The sequence below is a fragment of the Meriones unguiculatus genome, chromosome 7 (assembly GCF_030254825.1).
Source record: "Meriones unguiculatus strain TT.TT164.6M chromosome 7, Bangor_MerUng_6.1, whole genome shotgun sequence".
Classification (NCBI taxonomy): domain Eukaryota; kingdom Metazoa; phylum Chordata; class Mammalia; order Rodentia; family Muridae; genus Meriones; species Meriones unguiculatus.
Window position 1 is genome coordinate 4,522,380 of NC_083355.1, and position 24,153 is coordinate 4,546,532.

Genomic DNA, 24,153 nt, shown 5'->3' on the forward strand with positions numbered 1-24,153 from the left:
TGCCCTACACCATTCCTGGGCTACCAGACAGCCCAGCACCAGCTGGGCTACCAGACAGCTGGCTGCTGCAGAAGGAATGGTGACTGGGACAAGCAGGCAGCCCTGGGCAGGTCCTCAAACCAATGTACAGAGAGAAGTGCGGAGCACCCACCTCTTGAGCCCCGAGTGAAGTCCAGGAGAATGGAGACCTTGAGGTCTGAGGGAAACTTTGCTTGTAACGACTTTTCTAGAGAGCTCTCCAGACAATCCACCTACAAGAGAAAGAATCAAAGGAAAAGCAGTGAGACCAAAGGGCTGTCTGCACACCTGAGAGAGCAATCAGCTCACTACCCCACCTGGAAACACAGAGCCACTCTCCCCGAGGGCTTAGCCACCACCACACTCCCTCTCCAGCCTGGGCCCCAAGAAGCCTGGGCTGCACTGTGCGCAACACACTGCGTACCTGGGTCTCAGCCTCCAAGAAACCAACCCTCACATCTCCACAAACATTTTCTGCCAGACACAGCACCAGGGCCCTCCCTGCTGGGGTACTAGGTGGGCATCTGCTGAAGATGAATAAATCTGAGGTACGGCCTGCCTATGGTTTAGACATTACATCCCTCTCCCATGAGAGATAAGCTTCCCAAGCTGGCAGCTGACAGGATGACTGGGAAAGAGAGGGAGGCCTCCTTGATCTAAGTAAAAAACATGGGGAGTGCTCAAACTAGCCTACCTTTTCCCCTTGTTCCACACACCAACACCTGCATCACTTCCTAGCTCCTACCCACCAGTTTCTAACTATAATAAATCAAAAAAAATATATACCATAGGCAATACTCCTTCCATCTCTCCAAGAAAAACATGCCCAGCGACAGGACAGATAAGCCATGTTCACAGGCTCCAACTCCATCCAGACACAGCCAGCCAGCATCTCTGGACATACTGAGTGGCTTTAGCTCCTCCCAGCCCTGTCTTCCTCACCAAAAGAAACAGCTACGGCATGTCAGTCCGTCCAGGTACAACAAGGCTGGCCAAGCCCTGGCACCCAATGCCAGCCTTGGCAAACCCAGCAGCTAGCCAGACAACCCTAGCTGCATTTGGGATCATCCGCCTAGGACACAGTCAGAAAACGTTTTCTAAAAAGGGCTATGGAGTAAATATTTCAGGTTCTGTGAGCCAGAGACGGTCTCTGTCAGGATGATTCAGTTGTGTGGCTGTCACAGAAGATGACACGCCCCACTGCAGCTGTACTGTCACAGGAGAGGAGGAGTGCGGCCACGCCCCTACAAGTGTACTGACAGGGAAACATCCTGCACCTCCTTTGGGTTTCTTCCAGTCTCCTGGAAACCAGGTGCCATTCTTCAGAAACTAGACAAGAGCGGGCCATCAACCTGATACAGCCTCTGAGTTACAGCCAGGCAGAGCAGCCCAGAGAGCCCTGTGAGGCTGGGGCGGTACTGGCCAGCACCTAACTGGGCCTCCTACCCCATCTTCAAGCACTACTAACACACATACATCTGGAGGTCAGCTGTGACACTGTGAAGCTGGCTCCATCGGCTGCTGGGACCATCTTACCAGCTCTTGTTCCAAAGGTCCCGTCCCCAAGTACAGTGACGCCATCACAACTCGCCTCTTGGCTATTTGTATCTGCCCCTGGAAGAGGAGAAACAACTCCACATTATATTCCGTTTTCACAGCCCACTTGGAGGCAGATCACACTTAAACAGTGAACAGCTGTGAACAGCTCCACATCCTCACATAACACCCCAATGTGCCCAGCACAGACACAGCCACTTCCCAAAGGACCCTCAACCCTAAGTCAAAACATTTATTCTGCAAAGCAAGGCACAGTCTAATCCAACAACCAAATACAATACAAACCACTCATGGGTGAGGGAGATCGTGTGTGTGTGTGTTATATATTTATGTGCATGCATGTAAGTGCTGGCCACATACAAGTGTGTAGACATGCATAGAGGACACAGAGCTACCTTGGGTTGTTCCACCATGTGTTTTGTTTACTTTAGGGACAGGGTGTCACTAGCCTAGAACTCACCAAGCAGGCTGGCTGGTCAGCACGCCCTAGGAGTCCACCCACCTCTGCAGGCCAGCACTGGGGTTAGGAGCGCACATGACCAGGCCCAGCCTTTTCCCGAAGTGCTAGGGTGGAACTCAAATCCTCACACTTGTGAGGCAAGCACCCCACCAACTGAGCATTCTCTCCAACCCCAGGATGAATGAGGTCTGTGCACCCTGATGAGAACTCACCCCACAATGAGCTAAGAGAGGTTAATTACACACAACCTCACCTATAAATCCTACAGGCACACAGCTGCACACACATGCGTGTATGCACATCCGGGTCCAAAGGAGCATGGAGGCTCTGAGCTGCAGGACTGGCAGGAAGAAGAGTGTGTATGCAGCTGCCTCTGCCTTCCTCTGAGGCCCAGCTGTCTGTAATCAAGCATGGGTGCATGAATGCATGCGCGCGCGCGCGCGCGCACACACGCACACGCACACACACACACACACACACACACACACACACACACACACAGGAAAATACAACCAACACATCCCAAGTTGTCTCAAGAGCCAGTCTCCCTAGGCTCTGCTCCAGCCCAGGAGAATAAAGACTCCACCTCCAAGATCCTAGGCAGCTGACGCCCAGAGGTGGCAGCAAGCACACAAAGGACAGCAGTGCACACCTATCACACCTGTCACACCAGCTCTTGGAAGACAAGACAGGATCAGCTAACACTGTGTTAGGGGCCAGATGGGGCAGCTTAAGACTCAGCATAAGACCAACGTCAAAGGACACAGGAGAGCATAATTAGAAGGAGGGAGCCAAGCAGCCTGGCTCATGCCTGCATCTCAAGGAGCGATGTCACCCCAGCTAGTACTGCCCACACAGGAAGCTGGGCACACTGACCAGACAGACGCATGAACACACCCCTGGAAAATGCTTAGGCACAGGAAAAAGCAAACAACATCCTCAGGCTGCTACTTCCTTTGTTTTGTTGTCTATTAAAATGTAGTTTGTAGAAATGAAGGTGAAGAAAAAAGCAATAAGCACAGTCAATTTGGCCCCAGCCACCAAAGTATACATCACAGCAGGACCCCAGTCAACCCCTGCATAAGGCAGGCACAGGACCAGCCAGAGGCCAGTGGGAGCAGTGTCTGTCCAGGGCATTTCACACACACATGCCCTGAGGTGATGAGAGCCTGCTGGCCTCCAGCCTGCCCTCTTGAACAAGGACAAGAAAAGAAGGCCTTGCCTCTTCTCAGCCCAGAGCCAGCCCCTGCTGCTCCTTGGATTCTTCCACTTCACCACTGTGGGCAAGTGCAGAGCACGGCCTCCTGACCAGAAGAGCACCATGTGACAACAGAGGCTGTCAGTCAGCCACCACCTGGAATAACCCGTTTCTCCAAGTGACAAGCAGAGAGCACACTGCAGGATCGTCCTCACAATGAGGAAGAGGGTAGAGAAGCAGGGTGTGAGGACAGCAAACACCCATGGTCTGTGGTCCATGCTGCATGAACCCAGCTCAGCCCTGCCCATGGGCACACACATAAAGAATGAACCAGCCAGCCGGGCGTGGTGACATACCCTTTTAATCCCAGCACTTGGGGAGGCAGAGGAAGAGGCAGATGGATCTCTATGAGTTCAAGGACAGCCTGGTCTACCAAGTAAGTCAAGGACAGCCAAGGCTACACAGAGAAAGCCTGACTAGAAAAACAAAAGAGAAAGAACAAACCAGGCAGAAATGGAGCTAAGTGTATCAGCACAGACAGAGGATGAGAGGAGAGAGACAGCGGGCTTTCCACAGATAAGCGCTCACTTTCTACAGAGATGAACCACCCCGTGACCCCCGTGCTGCGGTCTCCCAGGACCCTGCTGGCCACCGGCCTCAGCAGACCCCCATTCTAGAGCTACTGCTAATATGGATTCAGAGTTCACATAGTTAAGATTAATCAGTGTTGAACTACCTCACTCTAGCTAGTAGTCAAACCATGAACTAGACACGTGATGTGAACCTGAGTATGACAGAAAGCAAACCATAGGTGACACCACCGGGAAAAAAAGGGAAGCACACACCACTGACAGACTCCCAGCGATGCAGGATGCCAGGACTCGAGGCCAAAAAGTACATGTCTCCTGACTTGAAGTCACCAGGCGGCACTGCACACACTCACCTGATCCCACCTCGAATCTCCCAGTCAGTACAGCTACCATAATGAAGCTGCCACCCGGGCAGAGTCCTCACGCACGACCCCATCATCCTTAGCATGGAGGGACTGCTGGCCACCAGTCTCAGGGTCTAGTCCTGTCATTCCTCCCTGCTCTGGGACACTAGCCACCCAGGGAGGCTTCTGCCTGGAGCTCAAGTCAACTCCAGATGAGGGTGAAACCTCACAGCTAAGTAGAGGGGTGTCACAAGTGTCTACAACAGGGGTTCGGGACATGCCAAACCCTGAAAGCCCACTCCAATTCCTGTCCGTGGTCCCTCACACAACTCACCTTCATGAGCTCGAAGAACTCTGCAGGGGAAGAAAGCACCCTCACGTGCGAGCTGGAGACTCCAAACTCTGGGACCAGGTTTCTGATCCACTGGAACCTGTGCACGCCCTCGGGACAAAGGCAGCAAGGAGGGGAGGTCACCTGAGGGACAGTTGGGGACAACAGGGGAGCCAGTAACAGCCATGGTGACCTGTTTAAAGAAACACGCAAGTGAGTTACCTCTGTCAAATACCTCTGAGGACTGACCATTTCTGTCAGAAGACAGAATTTTGGCCATTTCAGATTTTTTTCCATATAATTTAAGCCCTCCTTCTTCCCAGCACCTTAAGTGGTCAGTGTTACACAAACAAAGCAGCAATGCCTACATACAAACCCAAATAAAGTCACTCCCCAATAACTCAGGGACCAACTGAGAGCAGCAACAAGAAAGCTCACAAAGTTCCTGCCCGATTCCATCTTCCCCTCAACACAAATCCACCTCAGAAAAACCCTGCCTACTGGTGGGCTACCTCTTATATTGGTTATTGGTCAGGGAAGACCCAGAGGCCCCCAAATAACACAGGCTATTGTTCTGTTCTTAGTTGTCCCCATAACCACATAGCAAGACCCTAGTGCTGAGGACACTTCGCTGTAGGACATAAAGAAACCCATCTGGAACTGACCTGAAACGCCCCCCCCACCCCCATTTCCGGGTGGCTTTAACAGTGCTGAAAGGTGCTATGCTTATCTCTGGGGAAGAAAAAGCATCAACAGTCTTACCCAGGAGTGACTCCTGCAGGCTACTATACTGACCTGTAGGGCAAAATGTGCCCACCATGCAACAGTGGCATAAAAGTTAGGGGAAACCTTATGTTCAGATGTGAGACCTGTGCCACTGGAAGGAATTCATTCGAGGTCCTGTAAACCTGATCAAAGGTCTTCCCATGGCTTGGGAAGTCATGGGTCCTAAGGAGAAACTATTACTGTTTTCTTGGTCTTGTTGTTTTTGTTTTATTTACTAAATGGAAATGCTTTTAAATAGCCTTCTAAATATCCATGGCTTGCTCTCAGCCTTGGCCAAAGAAACCTTTCTGTAGTGGCCACCTGTTAATGAAGAGACCTGTAACTGACAGGAGAGCTGAGAATAAGTGACTGCTGAGTGTTCAACCCTAAAATGGACATCTCTATCAATCCCACCAAGGCTCAGAGAACATAACATCCAGGAAGCCAGCAGAAAGGACTGAAGAGCTGGTGATGAGGAGTGCTGTGACATACTGTCTTCTGGACGTGACATGGCTGCTGCACCCCTGAAGTTGCTCACAGCAGCCACAGTTACCAGCACAAGATCAAACCACCAAGATCAGTCAGCATTCCAGCAGGCAGCACTAAGGACTCGGTCTTCATATCAACAAAGGAGAAGTGGGAAGAGGGGGGCTGGGGTGCAGCTCAACAGCTAGGGGGACAGCGCAGGAGCCACACCAGGCAGCTCATAGCAGCTGCAACTCCAGCCCAGTGGATCCGACACCCTCTTCTGTCCATTGCAGGCCCATGCACACACAGGCTCAGATAATCAAAATAAAAAAGGAAAGGATATGAAGATCCTCTGGGGAATAGACAAGGTCAAGACACAGTATATAAAAGTATGAAATTGCCAAAGAAGAAATAAAAGATAGACTTTCTTGTTTGTTTTGTTTTGTTTTGAAGACAGGGTTTCTCTGGGTAGTCTTGGCTGTCCTAGAATTGCTTTGTAGACCAGGTTGGCCTCAAACTCACATAGTTCCACGTGCCTCTGCTTCCCAGAGTGCTGTGTTTACATGCATGCGCCACTGTGCCAGGTTCAGACACTTTTTTTTTCTTTTTTTAAATCCTGCCTACAGATACTGGAAACAAGGTTAGCCTGGAAGAAACTCATGACTCACAGGGCTTCTGTTAAAGGACCTAAAAAGATTAAATTTTCTCTTTACTACACAGATTTGGAAGAAGGTGTGCAGTACACAGTGGGAAAGAGTTTTCTTACGAGGTGTTGGCTTGACAAGGGGCCTCTTGGCTATTGGACACACATCCTCCCAGGGTTCCACCAACACCAGCCTGTCAGCACAAAGACAAAGCTACACCCCAGGAAGGCCTCAGGTGTCCAGACTGAGTCATGCCTCTCCTGCCCCCACATCCCCAAAACCACACACACTGCTCTAAATCCCAGGCTGTGCACAGCAGCAGGAAGCACTTTCCAGCTGTGGCCAAGGAGGGTTCTGGGCAGCATGTCCAGCATGTCCATAGCACCCTGGGGCTCAATGAGGATTCCAGGAAGATGACCTCACTGCTCGGCCCATGCTCCAGCAATGACTCTCCCAGGGCTCCAGCGCTGCACTCCAGATGGCCCCCAGCTGCACTTCCCAGAAAGCCCACCGGCCTGTCATGGCCAACTCACTGCCAAGAAAACTTTAGTCAACAGTGGAAGATGCTAGCTCTCTGGGCCCTTGGCCACTCATGCAGAGGTGAGAACGAGGGCAGCAGTTTCCCTGCTCTCACTATGGCAGGTGAGGGCACACCTTGGTGCTGGCTTGCAAATAAAAGTCCACAGCGTGAACAAGAGACTGCTGCTCCATATCCCACACACTGACCGGCCTTAAAGGGAAGAGGGAGACATGGAAATAGGAAAATGTCACAGCTAACCTGGGAGGCCCCCACTGGGTACATGTGTGAGTGGAACCTGTCTGTGCAGCAGGAGCCTCCATCCCACAGCACACCCTCACCCTGCAGATCGTATGGGGAAGAACCAGGGCTCTCCTGCTTCACTCCGGGCCTAGTCCTTAGTCCCCACACGGCTACCATGTGAGCAGAGAGATGCCAACCAGCTCACAGAGAGAAAGACGAGGAACTCCCATCCACACCAGGCAATCCAGAACAGGGCCAGAGTGCGTAGGAACCAAACTCAAGTCATCGAGTGAATACTCACCACACATTATGGAAACAGCCAAGAAGAGCTGGTAGCATCTGCCTCCCCTTCTTGTGAAGGCCTCACCAACTCACACACCTGGGATTACAGAGCTCAAAGAGGAAACTCTAAAGGTGACTGGATGAATGTCAAGATACATATGGTCAAAGGAAAGGGGGCAGGAGACACCTGGAGCTGCTGGAGGCTTGTGGCAGCCGACCTTCAAAGTATCTTAAAAACCAGCAAGTTTCAAACTGCACGTTGAAGAGAGGGGGCTATGGGCAAGGTGAAACTTGAGTAACAGAAAACTTCTAGCCAGGTGGTGACACACGCCATTAATCCCAGCACTCCAGAGGCCGAGGCAGGCAGATCTCTATGAGTTTGAGGCCAGCCTGGTCTACAAAGTTAGTCCAGGATAGCAGGGCTACAGAAAGAAACCCTGTCTCAAGGAAAAAAAAAAAAAAATATATATATATATAGAAAAGAAAGAAAAGATTAGGAAAGAAAGAAAGAAAGAAAGAAAGAAAGAAAGAAAGAAAGAAAGAAAGAGAGAAAGAGAGAGAGAAAGAGAGAAAGAGAAAGAAAGAGAGAAAGAGAGAAAGAGAGAAAGAAAGAAAGAAAACAAAGAAGGAAAGGTCCAGAAAGCAGTCCAGTGACGGTATGCACCCATACTCATATCCCACACAGTATCAGGGCAGGCCTAAACAGCCAGCACGGCAGGCAGTGGCTGAAGGGGTGGCAACCTTGAGCAGGTCTCTCCCTTGCCGGCGAGCTCTCCCTGGGAATGTTCCACCAGGGCCTCAGTCCAAAAGTTGCAGGCTCTGTACTGGCTTCCTGTTTAATCTGTGTACTGACAGGTTTATTTCTGTGAGCAAGAAGGAGCTGTGAGCCAATTAGGGTTTGCCAATTCACTGTGGAGGCACCCCAGACTTGATGTGGCTTTCAAACGTTCACGGAGCAGCACATCAGCAAAGGCAGTGAGCATCAAGAGCCCCCTACAGCACACACAAGAGACCCATCTGGACTGGAGGAGCTCAAGTCCTAGTGAAAGGCAGCAGCTCCGTCCACTCTAGGACCAGAATCGTGGAGGCCGACTCCTGGCTTCCCATAATGAAACTCCTGCTTGTCCCCACACCAGCAGCAGCCCCACTGTACAGGAATCAAGTCTCCAGGGGCCACCCACCTGCACAAGTGATTCCTGAGCCAGGAGGTTTACTAAGAAACCACACGCCGTACGCCCTGAGTCAGTGGTAAAGGCCCCTTGCTGCTGAGCTGGACAACCTGAGTTCAATACCCTGGAACTCGTATGCCAGAAGGAGGGAACTGGCTATAGTGAGTTGGTGGTACTCATACATAGAAAGACAAACACAATATAAAAAAGGAATTTAGGAAAAACAAACAAACAAACAAGCAAACATGTCCCGTTGAAAACTAAGCCTGGGAGCTCTGAGGCAGAGGCATGATTACAAAGAACTGAACCATCATGCTCACGTTCAGGGAAGCAAGCCACCACACAGGCAGTTTCCACATCTACAGCTGATTCCCCTAAGTCATCTCTTTCTAGATACCATCTAACACCCAGTTCTAAGCACTCGAAGAAGGAAGTGGCACCCAGTTCTAATCACTCGGAAAAGGAAGGTACTGTGGGCCTTGTCTCTCTGAAGGCCCCTCCTTCCCCCTGGAATGCCCAGGGAACAGAAAACAGGGCCTGCAGGCTGGTGACCCCTCCACCTGACGCCTAGGAGCATACATGATAGGCGTCTCAGCATTAGGGACCAACAGCACAAAGCCACCCTCAGCCTGAAGCCCAAGGACAGAGGACAGCATGGTCTCACAATTAGTTGCTCAGGCCACACCCATAGGATACCTGACTCTAGGCGAAGGTTCAGCCAACAGATTTAAAGCTTCCCGTAGACACTGCAAACAAACTCCCTGAACTCAGGAATGACCAGGAAACCCTACCAGCAAGGTCCTGCAGAAGGGGCACGGTGAGCAGAAGAGTGGGCTAAGCAGAGAAAGAGGCTTCTCCCCACCATCCCAAGATCTACAGGGCACAGAGCCCAGAGCACAGTATGGACAGTCTTCTCTGGGCCCCAACAACGACGGAATCAGCCTGGTGTGCCAGAGTCCAGGCAGGACGGCATCCCCCTCAACACCCCTCCGAGAGCATCAATGAGCTCAGAACTGCCAACCTGCCAGCCAACAGAAAGCCACATGCCCTTGAGTGGACGGGGGCACTGAGGGCTTCCTGCTTGCCTTGCCCGTGGGTGGGCCATGGCAAGACCCAGCCTAGCTCCTCCATTCTCAGTAGAGGGAGGCAATGCAGAAAGGCAAACCCTACAGGCACACTACTGTCTCACTTTACCCTCTGTGGCCCCTCAACACCCCTGCAGCCATAGTCCCTAGTGCTACCTACCACCAGTGGAACACTGGGACTAAAGTTCCTTCCCAGGGAGATGCAAAGTCCCAACAACAAACCAAGACACAAAAGCACCAAAGGGCAGTCTAGGTGAGTAAATGAATTTAGTGGGCTTCCTGACAGAGCACAGGGGAGAGGTTACTCACTGAAGTGTGTGTGCTCGCCACAAAGCCCCCACCAGAAGCAAGGAAAATGGCTGGAGCCCCCATCCGTAGCCTTCCCCAGCTACAGCCCCTGCCCTCTCCAAGGCCGTGTGCAGCGTGAGCACCAGTGCGTGCAGCAGGTGTTAATGGAGGGACTGTTTACTCAGGTGGGGTCTCTTGACCCTCCCTGACCTTCTGTGAGGAGTGTGGCCAGTCAACAAGCCCAGCCGGGATGATCTTCTCAAGCGGGCACAGCTGAATGCCCCAAGATGGCGTTTGTTGGACTGAGGACAGGCCTTCAGACAGGCACAAGCTGTAGTCAACGTGCACAGCTTTGGACAGAGTGCTGTGAAGCTAGAGGCCAGCCTGCCTGCTGAGCCTAACATAGAACCCACCATGGCCAAGAATGCTTTGTCCTGCACACAGGCCTCAGGGTTCACTCCCTCTGGGAAACAAGAGGGTTCCTGGCACATACTGACAGGATCCCAGTCAAATCTGCCCAAATGCTTTCCCCCGAGGGAAAAAAAGTCTTTAGAAGAAACTGTGGTATTTGGTCATCCCATTTTCAGAAACTACTTTTTAAGAAAAGTCCACCCTCTGCCCGCCCCCCTACCCGTCATACATTTAAATGTAAAATGTAACTGATGAGAAGAGCAACAGTCATAACTTCCTGAGAAGTCTGCACTTCCTGCAGCCCTGACAGCAGAGGCCCTTCCTGGCTTCTGCAGTCTAAGCCCCAGCAAGGGAAGTGATGCTGCAGGTTACTCAAGACCGTGGCCGCTGGACTCCCCCAGCAAGTACTGCTCCAGAGGCCCAGCTGCCAGCACCCAGCTACACACTGACCACAAGCCAAAAGGAAATCAATGGCATTGGGGGACTGGAGAGCTGAACCGTCCTCAAAGCTAATGAGGCATGCCAGCAGCAGCCATGTCCACTGGCTCTGGGCTCCCGCCAGGCTGCCTCCCTTCCTCATTTCTCAGTATTTACAAGAGGCTTAGCTATCGGAGCATTTTAATCCCAGGTTGTTCTCCATCTGCCTGGCAGCACATGTCCAGCTGGAAGCCATTTACCCCAGCTAAAGCACACTCAGGGGCACTGTCATAGCAACTTACCAAGCCACAGCAAGTGAGGCAGCTGAAACTCCAGTACTAGGATTAGCTCAAACAAGGTCACATCTGAACTCTCTGATTCCAGATCATTTCCCACCAACCCTCTCTAACTGCCATAAATAATACACCAAGAGTGGACTGAGACTGAGGACAAGCTCGTTGGTACAGTGCTGGTTCAGCATGTGCAAAGGCCCTGTGTTCAAAGCCAGTGCAACCAAAAAACTTTGACGAACTCACTAAAGCCATACGTCCACTAAAGCATAAGCACTCGCAGGCCAAGTGGATCAGTTATTCATGGTCATCCTCAATGACATACCGAGTTTGAAGCTAGCCTGGGCTACCTGAGACCTTTTGTCACAAACTGAAACAAAGAGACAGAGCTCTAGTGAGTTGGAAAGGCTAAGCCCCCACATCAGAAATGGTCAAAGAACAGTAACTGCTGGAATGTGATGGTTCCTCAGCGTAGAAGTTTGTCAGAATGTCCACTAACCTTCCATCACAACGTAAGAAGCTCCCATTGAAAGACCCTTCTGTCGTACCTGTTTCCCTCTCACAAGTCAGAAAAATTAGGAACAGTCAGTGTCTCTGTCTCTCTGGTCCCTCCATAAAGAAAACAGGCTTAAGTTTAAAAGATCAAGATTCTGTTATACAGCTGTGCACGGTGGAATGTGCCTGTAATACCAGCAACTGGGCAGAGGCAGGCAAATCTCTATGAGTTCAAGGTCAGCCTGGTCTACAAAGCGAGTCCAGGACAGCCAAGGCTACAGAGAGAAACCCTGTCTCGAAAAACAAAAGAAAACAAGATTTTGTTATACCTGTAGCTAAACTAAACATAGTCTTAAAGGGAAATCTATAGCCCCAAAGGGACAGGCCCTTGTGTGGCAAACAAACTCAAGATGGTAAACAAACAACCTCTCATTTCCCATCTGCTCTCGTTAAGGAGCCCGTTTTGTGCACTACTAGCCCCAAACCCCTCCATCGAGGCCTAGGCCTCTCCTGAGCACTGAGCACGTCCACCTGCATGGATGCAGCTCAGGAGCCACAGATGACCTTACCATCATCCAGTTCAGTGAGGTGCTACAATCCAAGCACTTGGTCACCTGACCTACCTCAACATCACTCCACACACCCAGTGCAGGACTGACTCTTCTACTGCCACTGTCCCTGAAACATAGCACCTCCACCCCCAAATCTCAGGCCTGTACTATTCACAAAAGAAATAACACAAGGACTAAAATTTGCCTCCCTAGGTCTCTGGCCCGGGAGGCTGACTTGCTCCAAGCTCCTCTCCTACCTAGCAACCCTTCATCAGCTGCTAAAAACGTTTCAAATACTGTCTGTCCCTCTTGTTCACATCATTCCCCCTGAACTCTCTACTCTCCCTTCTTCCCTTCACTCCAAACAGCTCTGGGATCTGCCACCAGGGGCCTTCTATAACCTCAGAAGCGTTTCCTGGGTGCCACCAAGACCTTCCACCCCGCTTTCCTGGAACTGTCTGCTCACAGGTCAGGGCACTTTAAAGGCAGGGCTGTGTCGTTCTCTCACTGAGAACCTAGAGGAGCAGTGACCCAACCCCATGAGGAAGAAATGAACTATCTACTTCTCCTGCTGATGGTGAGTCAGACACTGGCTTCAGAGAAAGCAACAGTATTTCAAGATCACTAATAAGAAATGATTTTCTCTGTTCTCCAGTCTCTACAGGCACCTCTAAGCCTGAAAGGAAACCACGCGGTGAAAAACCGTTCCTCCTGCTGGCCACAAGGATTCACCAAGCCCCCAACGGCTGAGTCAGACTGGCAAGCCAGAATCTAAAATAACTTAAGCTCATGACTACACAGAGTTATTATCAATGAATCAGTGATCACAGAATTACAAGAAACCACACCATTCGGGGAACGAGGGCTTGGGAGGTGCTGTGGAACAATGGAGAAGATTCGAAAGCCAGCAGCTGAGAGTGAGTGGCCACAACTGACATGAATAATGCCAAACACGAGGGCCCCAGAGAACCAGAAAAAGCTGCAAGCCAAACAAGGCAGAGGCGGGGTCAAAAACCTGCAGGGTCACTCACTGGTGGAAACAGGAATCCCCATCCTTACCCACAAGAACTGTAAAACAAGAGCTTCTGAATGCATAGCCAAGAACTCATTCTCTGACTCAGAGAAACCTGTCACTCAAAGCCCCGCCGAGACCCCACTAACTGTAGACTTGATCTTCTGGCTTAGAAATACGGAGCCACATGTGCTGCAACCGCTGTGGGAAGGTCAGTGAGTGTGGGGCGCATGTCTGCAATCCCAAAATCAGGAGTTCCAGGGCACCTTCAGCCACAGCTAGTTCAAGGCCAGCCTAGGAAAAGGAGATGCTGTCTCAAACAAACAAGAGTCCTGTAAAACCAAGGTACACTACCCTCACTGCACCTGCAACCCCCATCCAGAAGGTGAGGTGGGCCGCCCTTAACTACACAGCTAGACTGAGTCGGGCTGGGCTACCTTCAACCCTGCCTCAAAAAAAAGAGAAAAACAATTTAAGAAGACAGCCCGGACTACTTCAGAGTTCTAGGACAGCCCTAGGACAGCCCTCACAGCTCCATAGTGAGATCCTGTCTTAACATACATTAACAGGCTGGAGAGAGCACAGTGGTTAACAGTGGCCACTGCTCTTGAGGACTTAACTTTGAGTCTTAGAACTGCCTGTAACTTTAGCTCCATGGGATCCAGTGTCCTTTTCCAGGGGACTCTGCACTCACATGCAATAACACAGAGACACACATAATTAAAAATAAAAATAAAAGCTTGGTCTGAGTGCGGTGGCACCCACCTTTAACCCCAGACTCTGTGGCAGAGAAAGGTAAGAGTTTAAGGCCACCCTGGTCTACACAGAGTTCAGCCAGCTATATACCTGCAAACAAACTAATTAGCTTTTTTTTTTCCTCTATCTTTCAAAGGGGCCAATGAGGTAAAGGTGTCTGCAACCAAGCCTGATGACCTATGTTCAATTCCTGGGATGCACATATGCACACACAATAAAGACTTTCCAATTTAAAAAAAAAAAAAAGATAGAACAGGGGAGAGAAAGACATTTTCAGCTGGTGGGACAAGCCTGTGACCCCTGTGCTAAGGAGTCTTAGTCCTCTCTTAGTCTAAGAGGAGGAGGACACAGTTTAAGGCTAACCTGGGTTACAAGACATGGGGACAAGGCTCAGTTGGTAAAGTATCTGCCTAGCCCTGGAAATGACCCCTAGCACAACATAAATTGGGCACAGTGACACACTGAAACATGCCTATAATCCCAGCACTCGGGTTGTAGACAAAAAGATTAAAAGTTCAAAATCATCTTCAGCTACAAAGCAAGTCTGAAACTAACCTGGGCTACAAGAGTCCCGGTCCTTTAAAAAGAAAAGGTCAGTCATCAACACCAATGCTGAACAATGATTGGTAATGTCTAAAAACATAGGGGAAATTAACAAGGCTTCCTAAAGCGCCCATCTTTCATCAGGCTCAACTTTCAAAACCTTAAACTCCACTTTTCAGTGGTCTGACAGCATGATGTAAGCATCACCTGACTTTATAAAGTGACCAGGTCTTTGGCTGAGCCAGTTAGGGAACAGAGTGGCCACCTCCAGGGGGCCCTCTCCAGAGGGAAACTTGAGCCATTCTGATCTGTAGGCATCCAAGACTTCCTTTCTGCCTCGATTCTGTCACCTGGAAGTTCCTCTAAGTCAAATCTGGGCTTTGGCTGGCAAGTTCCCTCTGTTACTCTGCGCTGCACATCTAGAACCAACACAAGAGATTGTACCCATGAACAAACATAGACCATTATTGGTCACACCTGTGTTTCCAGAGCATCAGGAGCGATAGGCTAGCCTGAGTTACTTAGCCAGTTTCAGGCCAGTCTGGGATACATGAGAACTGGGGGCTAGCGAGCTTGCCTGAACTCACATGGTAAAAGAGAACCAACTTCCAAAAGTCATCCCCTGCCACCACCTGAGCGGCATGACGCATGCAAAAATTAATTATTTGAGAAAGAGAGAGTGAGTGCCAGATGTGTCTCTGTGATAGCGTCCATAAGAGTCTGGGTTTGAGACCCAACACCAAAAGATATATACCTATAAAATTAAAACGCTGAACAATACTTCAACTAATGAAGTAGGTTCAAAGCTTTCGTTCAAACCAATGTCTCTAAACATATGCTCACAAGAGAATCACAGTTTTTTTTTTTTTCTTTTTTCTAAATATTAACAACAGCATCGGGCCTCTTGGTTGAGCTTGTTCTTAGCAAATGTTTACTCTGAAGGACCACAGCCCGAACAAGCTGCTTCAAAGCCTACTTCAGCGCTTACACAACCCACTTCAGTACTTTTCCAGAAACAGGCCTTTTGAAAGCGCGTAGAAAGGGTTCCGAGAGTTTCCTCTTCACCAGCCTGAGTGCCGACTGAGTCAGGATTGAGAAACGTCCCCGGCAGGATGTGAGAAAGGCCGCTCGCACCCGGTCCCCGCCAGGCTGATTCACTCCCGCCAAGTCACCGCGTTAACACAGACTGCCTGCCACTCACCCCGCGGGGCCGGAGGATAACAGCCTTCGCCCCGGGGTCCCCGGCCGCAGCCCCAAGCGCGCCGCGGGTGGCTCCTGCACGGTGCACGCCCACGGGGACCACGGCTGAGCCGCCAGCACGCGAGGAGGCGGCGAGGCCCCTGCCCGTCCCGTCCCGTCCGATCCCTCACCTCCGGCGCCGGCGCTCCCGACTCCTGCCCAGACGGTCGGAGAGGCGGCCCAGGAGTGCAGCCAGCCCGGGCCGACCAGGCAGCAGACCCAGCAGCCGCCTCCAGAACACCGGGCCCGCTGCCGGCGCCGCCATGGAGACCCGCCGCTTCCGCTTCCGGCGCGCGAGAACTTTATTGACAGTGGGAGCGCGGACACGGATCCAGTGCGCAGGCGCAGGAGCGACCACAGGGGCTGCGCTGAGACTGTACTGCCTAGTCCTAGCCTCTGTGTCCTTTCTGGGGCACGGTGTAGCTCCAGGGACGGAGGTCAAGGGCAGGCAGAGTAGGCCCCGGTCCTGACTCACCTGAGGGTACAAGAGGGAGGATGCTGGTGACAGCTCAGTGCCCCGAATTCTGTCAGATTGATAGCTGCTGCCCTGCGCCCTGCACTCACCGACCTTGCTCCAAGAGGAAGGAAGGATGCTCAGCTCCCTGACACCCGTCAGACTCAACTGCTGCCCTGCGCTCACACGAGGGTCCAGGAGGGAGGGTGTTAGTGACATCCCAGCGCCCTGACATCTGTCATGTTGACAGCTGGCCGCCTTGCGCCCTGCACTTACCTGCCTGACTCCCAGAGGAAGGATTCTAGTGACAGCCCAGCACCCTAACCTGACTTGCGCTCCGAATTCGCCTGCATCGCCCCAGGATGGTGTCAGCTAAGCACCTGAGGCCTGACCCTCCTCTGCCACCTGTCAGACCTACTGCCACTGATTCCTTCCCTGGCTTACTTAGGCTGGAACTTAGAAACTAGAAACATTATAAAACATCAGAATTCTGTTTACCCCAAAGACGATGTGGGGTTAAAACTGTGACTCTCACGCTAAAAGTCTGAATTAACTTCCACCAAAATATCCCAGGGAATTAACGACACATTCGCACAAGAATATTTATCTCAGCATTTCTCCCATTATTGAAAGTGCGGAGGCAGGCGGTGGTGGCACACGCCTTTAATCCCAGCATTTAGGAGGCAGCAGCAGGCGGATCTCTGTGAGTTTGAGGCCAACCTGGTCTACAAAGTGAGTTCCAGACAGCCAAGGCTGTTACACAGAGAAACCCTATTTAAAAAAAAAAAAGAGAGAGAGAGAGAGAAAGGAAGGAAGGGGAAAGAAAGAGAGAGAAAGAGAAAGAAAGAGAGAGAAAGAAAGAAAGAAAGAAAGAAAGAAAGAAAGAAAGAAAGAAAGAAAGAAAAAGTGGAAACAGCATGAAGATGGTGGTGCTGGCCCAGATGGCAGTGCACATCTTTAATTCCAGCAGCATGAGCATGAGTTCCAGGACAGCCTGGCTCTCAGCTCTGTAGAGCAAGTTCCGGGACAGCCAAAGCTACACAGCGAAACTCTGTCTCAAAAAAAAAAAAAATGTAGAAATAATCGCAGTAAAGGGGCTGGTTAGGGACTGGAGAGATGGCTCAGTGGTTAAGAGCACTGTCTGCTCTTCCAAAGAACCTGGGTTCAATTTCCATGCACCTACATGGCAGCTCACAACTGTCTGTAACCCCAATACCAAGGGATCTGACACCTTCACATTAATGTGCATAAAATAATTTTTAAAGGAGTTGGTTAGATACGCTGAGGTGTATCAGTACATTGGATGGTCATATCTCCGTGAAAAGTGGTATCCTAAAAGGCTACTTAGTGGCATTACTTACAAAACTGCCAGGGGCTGGCAAAATGGTTCAGTAGATAAAGGTGCTTGCTGCCAAGGCTAAAAACTTGAGTTTGAGCCCAGAACACATACAGTAGGAAAGAGAGCTGCCTCACCAGCTTACCATTGCTCCACATGCTTTCCACAGCCTGTGTGTGCCTGCTTCTCACAGGAAACAAACGAACATGGAGGAATTTAAATGAAATAAAATAAAAAGGGAGAGGCCAGCAAGGTAGCTCAATGGATAAATGTGCTTGCCATGTGAAACTGTGCTCTGACCTCCTTCAGATCACACATGTACACACCTAACAACAACAATATATGTTATACTGGTTTTTAAATGTTATGCTGATTTTTAAAATAACAAAAATATTAGCAAAAAGTAGTACAAAGACAATCTCATGCAAGCATAGTAGCCCACAATTGTAATTCTAGCCCCTCACCAGCCCTAAGGAGGCAAAAAAGAAAAAAGAAAAGGAAAAGAAAAAAAGAAAAGGAAGAACAAAAGAAAGAATAGGGCAGAACCCAGAACTTGGGAGATAGAAGACAAGAGGATGAGGAGTTAAAAATCATTTGTTGCAACAAAGTGAGTTCAAAACCAGCTAGGGATGCATGAACCTCTACCTAAAAAAATGTAATTTTGAAAAAATTAAATCTTGGCACATGACAGACAGAAGCAGGCAGAGCACTTTGAGTCTGAGGCCAGCCTGGCCTACATAAGTAAGCTCCAGGACAGCCAGAGCTATATAATAAGACCCTGTCTCAAAAAGCAAGGAAACAAACAAACAGAACAAGCTGGGCAGTGGTGGCACAGGCCTTTAATCCCAGAACTCAGGGAGGCAGACGTAGGAGAACAGATCTCTGAGAGTTCGAGGCCAGCCTGATCTACAAAGAGAATTCCAGGACAGCCAAGGCTACACAGAGAAACCTCAAAAAACAGATAGATAGATAGATAGATAGATAGATAGATAGATAGATAGATAGATAGATAGATAGATAGATAGAAAACCACTTCATCCACTTCATTTAGGAGACTGGGATGTTCTCAAGGATCAGCTAGTGATGTCTGTGACCTTCTGGATCAGTTACAGGCAGTGATTACTTCAGATTGCCTTTAATTTTTAAGCACATATAGTTGTACAAATACCAGGTAGAATCTGATTTAGCTCTTCCATATTAGAGATGGTGAATCATCAGATTTCCTAACTTCCAGTAACCAGGATGAGATGTCGGTGCCTTCAGCCTGTCACGGGAGATACAGAGTAAACACACAGCTAACAGCTGCACTGTCGCCACCATGCTCAGGGGTGGGGGTAGGGGACCACAGAGCATCCTCATCACCCTGAAAGAGAAGAAGGTTCACTGCTTTCTTGGTGGTTCTTTGCTGTGTGAGGCGGCACCTGGACCATAGGGTTGGCTCGCTGGGAAATTCTCCTTTAAAACAAATTGTAATTCAAAACAATGATATTGACTGCATGGCAAATGAAACTGATAAATGGTTCCATTTTGTGTAAACACAGGAGAAGGAGATGGTCCCAGCCCCTTCCAAAACCATATACCAAGAGCCTCTAGCTTCATGGGTACTCTGAAACAAGAGTCATAAGCAGAGTGAAGCAGCCATGACTCTTCCAGGACATGGATATCTTAGAGATTCCAAATCTTACATGCTGACTTTCAAAGATGAAGCAACTTTTAAAATTCATTTTTAATTTTTTTTGATTTATTTTATATGTAGAGGGTTTTGCTGCATGTCTGTATGCATGATGTGCACAAACACACACACACATATACATACACACATGCCTTGTGCCTATGTACGTTAGAGGACGGCATCAGATCCCCCGGAGCTGGAATTATAGATGGTTTTGAGCCATCCGGTGCATGCTGGGGACTAAACCCTGGTCCTTTGCAAGAGCAACAGGTGCTGTTAACTGCTAAGCTATCTCTCCAGCTATCTTATCTATCTGTCATCTATCTATCTATATCTGTATCTAGCTAGCTAGCTAGCTAGCTAGCTAGCAATCTAGCTATCATGTATCTATCTATTTTTGGCTTTTCCAGAGAAGATTTCTCTGTGTAGCCCTGGCTGTCCTGGAGCTCACTCTGTAGACTAGGCTGGCCTCAAACTCAGAGAGCTACCTGCCTCTGCCTCCTGAGTGCTGGGATTAAAGGCCTGCATCACCACACTCAGCAAAGCCTTTATTTTTAAAATAATCTTTTTTTTTTCCATTGACAGTTTCACACACATAAACAGTAGATGTTAGTCCTTCTTCCGTGTCACCCTGTCTCCCCTCCTCTTTCTTCTCCCACTGAAAGCCTTCTTCCCAACACGGCCCCTCCTACTCTCATGTCTGTTAGCCCCTGAGTTGCCTCGGGGCAACTTGTTAGTGGTCTCACCATTGACGATAATGACACCTGCTACCTCGGCAGCTATTAACTGTCAACACTCACGAAATAATCTTTAAATTTTGTTTTCGAAATTCGGGGCTGATGGTGTACTTTTAATCTCAGCACTCAGGAGGCAGAGGCAAGCAGATGTCTGAGTTCAAGGCCAGCCTGCTCTACAGAGAGAGTTCCAGGACAGCAGAGCTACACAGAAAAACCCAGTCTCAAAGCCCACCCTCCAAAAATTATTTGTTATTTATGAGTGTCTTGTCTGCACGTTTATGTGTACCTTGCACGCCTGCTGTCCGGAGGGCTAAGAGTCCCTAGAACTGGGGTTCCGGTTGGTGTAAGCCACCCTGTGAGAGCTGGGAACCAGAATAGGATCCTCTGATCTTGGAGCAATTTTATTTGTTTTGTTTTGTTTTTTGAAACAGGGTTTCTCTGTGTAGCCTTGGATGTCCTGGAATTTGCTCTGTAGACCAAGCTGTCCTTGAACTCACAGGGGGTTTAGAGTGCTAGAATTAAAGGCCGGCATCGTCCCTGGGTCAATTTTTAACTGCTTCCATTTGCACAGTGACAGAAAGTACATTCTTTCTGCTCCAAGACCTTGTCTGAGTTGGTTGGTGAGAGATGAGACTTGCCCAGATGACAACGGGGCCGAGATGAGCTGCGTGAGGTAGGGCAGAGCTCACTACTGTGCCTGGGGTTCCCTGATGCGCAGCTTGAGCCCAGACAGGAAAGTGTGGTCCTGGGAGAGCCACTCACACCTCCACTGAGTCCTGCTCAACCCCCTGCCTCTTCCCACTGCCTTCTCGTTAGCTCCCTCACTCTTTCCCAAACAGGAGATGCCAGGATGAGAAAGACGGTCAGTGGGCCTGATGACAGACAGTATGTCTTCCCAAACGGAAGAGGAAAGCCATTCACTGGAAGCAGAGTTGACGTCAAGGAGCAGTGGCTGATGCCCCCAGATCAGGCTGCTCTCCCAGGCAGGAAGCGCCAGGAAATCCTGAGCCAATGGCCCATTGATTCATTCCCTGGCCCAACATCCACACCAATGCTGAAGGAAGGCCATTGCTCCCAAGCCTGAGAGCAATCACTCCCGGACAAGAGCTACTAGCAAAAATAAGGTGCTGGGGTGGGGGATGGTTCAGTGCTGGCCTGGCATGCATGAGGCCTTCGGGTCAATACCAGCACCATATACGCCAGGGGCACACCTTTAATCTCAGCCCTTGAGAGGCAAGTGGGTCTCTGTAAATTTAGGGGCCACTTTGGTCTACATATCAAGTTCCAGGCCAGTCTGGCTACTCAGTGAGATCTTGTCTACAAATGAATGAATGAATGAATGAATGAATGAATCTTTTAAAGCACTCTAATGTCCATATCAGAAATTGTCAGCTTCGCCAAGCTGGACATGGTGCACATGCCTTTAATCCTAGGAGGCAAAGTTTGAGTTTGAGGCCAGCCTGGCCTACAAAACAAGTTCCAACACAGCCAGAGCTACACAGAGAAATGCTATCTTGAAAAACAAAAACAAAAAATAGCTTGCCAAAGCCAGGCATGGCTACCTACACCTATAAATTCCAGCACCTGGCAGGAATATTGCCACAAGTTTAAGGTCAGCCTGGGCTACAGAATAGATGCTGAGGAAGGGGGGGGGGAGGAGGGGGCAGACTGGTTAATTGCCAGAAAAAATAAAAACAAAAACAAAAAAACTTGGCATTTCTGTGAAGGCTTCTACCAGACCTACTGACTGACTAGAACCAACAGACTATGGAAAGTTGGAATGCTGCATATCCAGTAACATCATCTTGGGCTGGCTCTAGCCTTGTTAGTAGCAACTCATCATCCGCCTGTGTGCTTGGCCTAACATACCTGTGGCTACGACATGCAACCTTTGGGGACACATTCATTTAACAGAGCCCTAAATTCCACTGATCCAAAAGCTAACTGTCATCAGACCACACCCGAAACCTACAGCAGAGAATTCCCCATTGCCATAACCCACCTCCCTGAAGCTCCCACCAATAAGCACTGTGGCTTACAGCTTTCTTCTGTTCTATAACAATAAACACCTCAAGAAATGGGCTTTGGGGCTGGAGAGAAGGCTCAGCAGTTAAAAGCACTGGCTGCTCTTCCAGAGGACCCAGGCTCCATTCCCAGCAACCACAACAATCTGTAATTCCTGCCCCAGAGGATCTGACACCTTCTTCTGGCCTCCACTGGCACCAGCCGTGAACACAGTGCAGGCAAACACTCGTACGCATAAACACAATTTAATTAAATTGAAAAGAAAAAAGAAATGGGCTACAGATAGCTATAGCTCCTGAGAGAAAGAGCATGTCAATCACCAGCCCTGGGTCCCATCTCCAGCATGGAATAAAACACATGCTCCCAGCACTGGGAGAACATAGAAACTTTGAGGCCAGCCTGGGCTCCAAGAGAATCTGTCAAAAAAATCAATTTTTTCTTCATTTTATTGTAATTATCCCTGTCGTATGTATGCCTGTGGGAATGACCCACACAACACACATGTCATAGCATGTGTGTGGAAGTCAGAAGACTATTTTATAAAGTCATTTCTCTCTTTCCACCTTTATGTGGGTTCTGGGGCTTGAACTCCAGTCCCTCCACCCCCAATGAGAATTTTGATCACAATGTGATATTCAGGGCAGCCTGAAACCCCTTCTATTTGGTCGTTCATATTTGGCTCCAGAGAGATAGCTCATCAGGTAAGGGCACCGTCCAGCCAAGCTCTCAAGCCAAGCAACCTTGGTTGGTCCCCAGGACCCACAGGGCTGAAGGGGAGAGCAAACTCCTCACGCTCTTCTGACCTGTGTCACATACACACTCACTCACACACAAATGAAAGGGTGATGCTCTCCCATATCTATATCCTGGTGCCTCTCAAGGACCCTTCTGGCCTGCAGCTCCAGAATGGAGAAATTAGAGAGGCCTTCTAGAATTCTGGGACCAGGGCCTGTGTCCTTCAAAGCTGTAGGAATGTCTGAAGGAGCCCAAGACCATAAAAAAAATTCCTTCCCAGCATATAGGTTTAAATCAGCTACCTCCCTGGCGGGAGAAGAGACCAGTCAAGGTTTGTCCACTTATCATTACAGCTTTTCAGTGTTGAAAAAAATCTTGTCATCAGCAAAACAAAACATCTATTGCTCAATGGCTGCCTCACCACAGAGCAGCCGTGGGCTTTCTGGCATTTAATCAACCAGAAGTCAGAACCCAAATTTCTGGAAATGCCTCCGGGGCCAAGCATCCTGCTCGTTTCCCTGTCAGTGTGAGGATAACTGCAACCATTGGTTTCAGGGGAATCTTGGCCTCTTGTGGTGTGGCAGACAGCCAGCCCCATAGCGCCTCATGACCCAGCAGCCCAGCACATGGGAAACACGGCCGTCTGTGGCCAGTTGTCCCAAGGCCTCCCACTCCGTAGCTAAGGAGCAATCTAAGGGGGTCCCCTCAGCACCCCACCCTGCCACCACCTTCCCCAGTTTGGCCCACCTGGCCCATGCAGTGAAGCAGGAGAGGCTTCTTAGCAATGGTCTGGCTTGAGAGGCAGGGCAGGCCAGGCCGAGGCAGGAGGAATGACAGAACTTTCAGCATGGAGAGGGCCAGGCCGAGGTTGTCTGGCTCCCTGCAGCTCCTGACAAAGAAGGGAGAGCAAGGACAGGACAGTTGGGTTGGGGAAGGCCCAAGGCTAAAGACCCCAATGTCCCACCAGAGGGTCAAGAGACTGTGCTGGAGTACAGACCTCCCATCAGAGGCCAAAGCCCCAGAACATAAGTGTGAGGTTTCCAGCCTTTCGTCATTGCCTTGTTTCCTGAGGATTTATTCATCCTTATTTTATGTGTAGATGTAGTCCAGGCTGGCTCACCCTCAGTGTAGTCAAGGGTGACTTTGAACTCCAGGGATTACAGATACGTAGCACCATTCCCAGCTTGTTCTCTCTCTGTCGCTGTCTCTGTCTCTCTGTGTGTGTGCATGTGTGTGTACAAACGTGGACAGCATAAACAGGGAGGTCAGAAGACAGTTTTGTGAAACTGGTTCTCTCCTTCCACCCTTACACAAGTTTAAGGATCAAACCCAGTTTGTCAGGTTCAAATCATCAGGCAGCAAGCTCCTTGACCTGCTGAGCCTTCTTGCTGGCTCATTTCTATATTTTAAATGCTTTCTTAAAAAGTTAGTTTTTATTCCTGTATGTACCATGGAATCCACTTATATTCTGGCTGTCACACGACAGAAGCACACAACTGAACAGAACTTAGCCACTAGTTT

At 49.7% G+C, this 24,153-nt stretch overlaps 1 protein-coding gene across 3 annotated transcripts in view; it reads right to left on the reverse strand.

The window, feature by feature from the left end:
• The window catches only part of Pgs1 (phosphatidylglycerophosphate synthase 1), a 36,681-nt gene extending 20,707 nt beyond the window's left edge, over positions 1–15,974 (reverse strand). For 2 of the 3 annotated variants that reach the window (XM_060386310.1, XM_060386311.1), the window contains exons 1-4: positions 15,805–15,974; positions 4,502–4,691; positions 1,555–1,632; positions 152–251 (exon numbers count right to left, since the gene is read on the reverse strand). In XM_060386310.1, the coding sequence (XP_060242293.1) occupies positions 152–251; positions 1,555–1,632; positions 4,502–4,691; positions 15,805–15,938 (502 nt within the window). In that variant the 5' untranslated portion in view covers positions 15,939–15,974. The remainder of the gene's footprint in view (positions 1–151; positions 252–1,554; positions 1,633–4,501; positions 4,692–15,804) is intronic. The other variant, XM_021640078.2, reaches the window with a different exon arrangement.
• Positions 15,975–24,153: the final 8,179 nt, after the last annotated feature.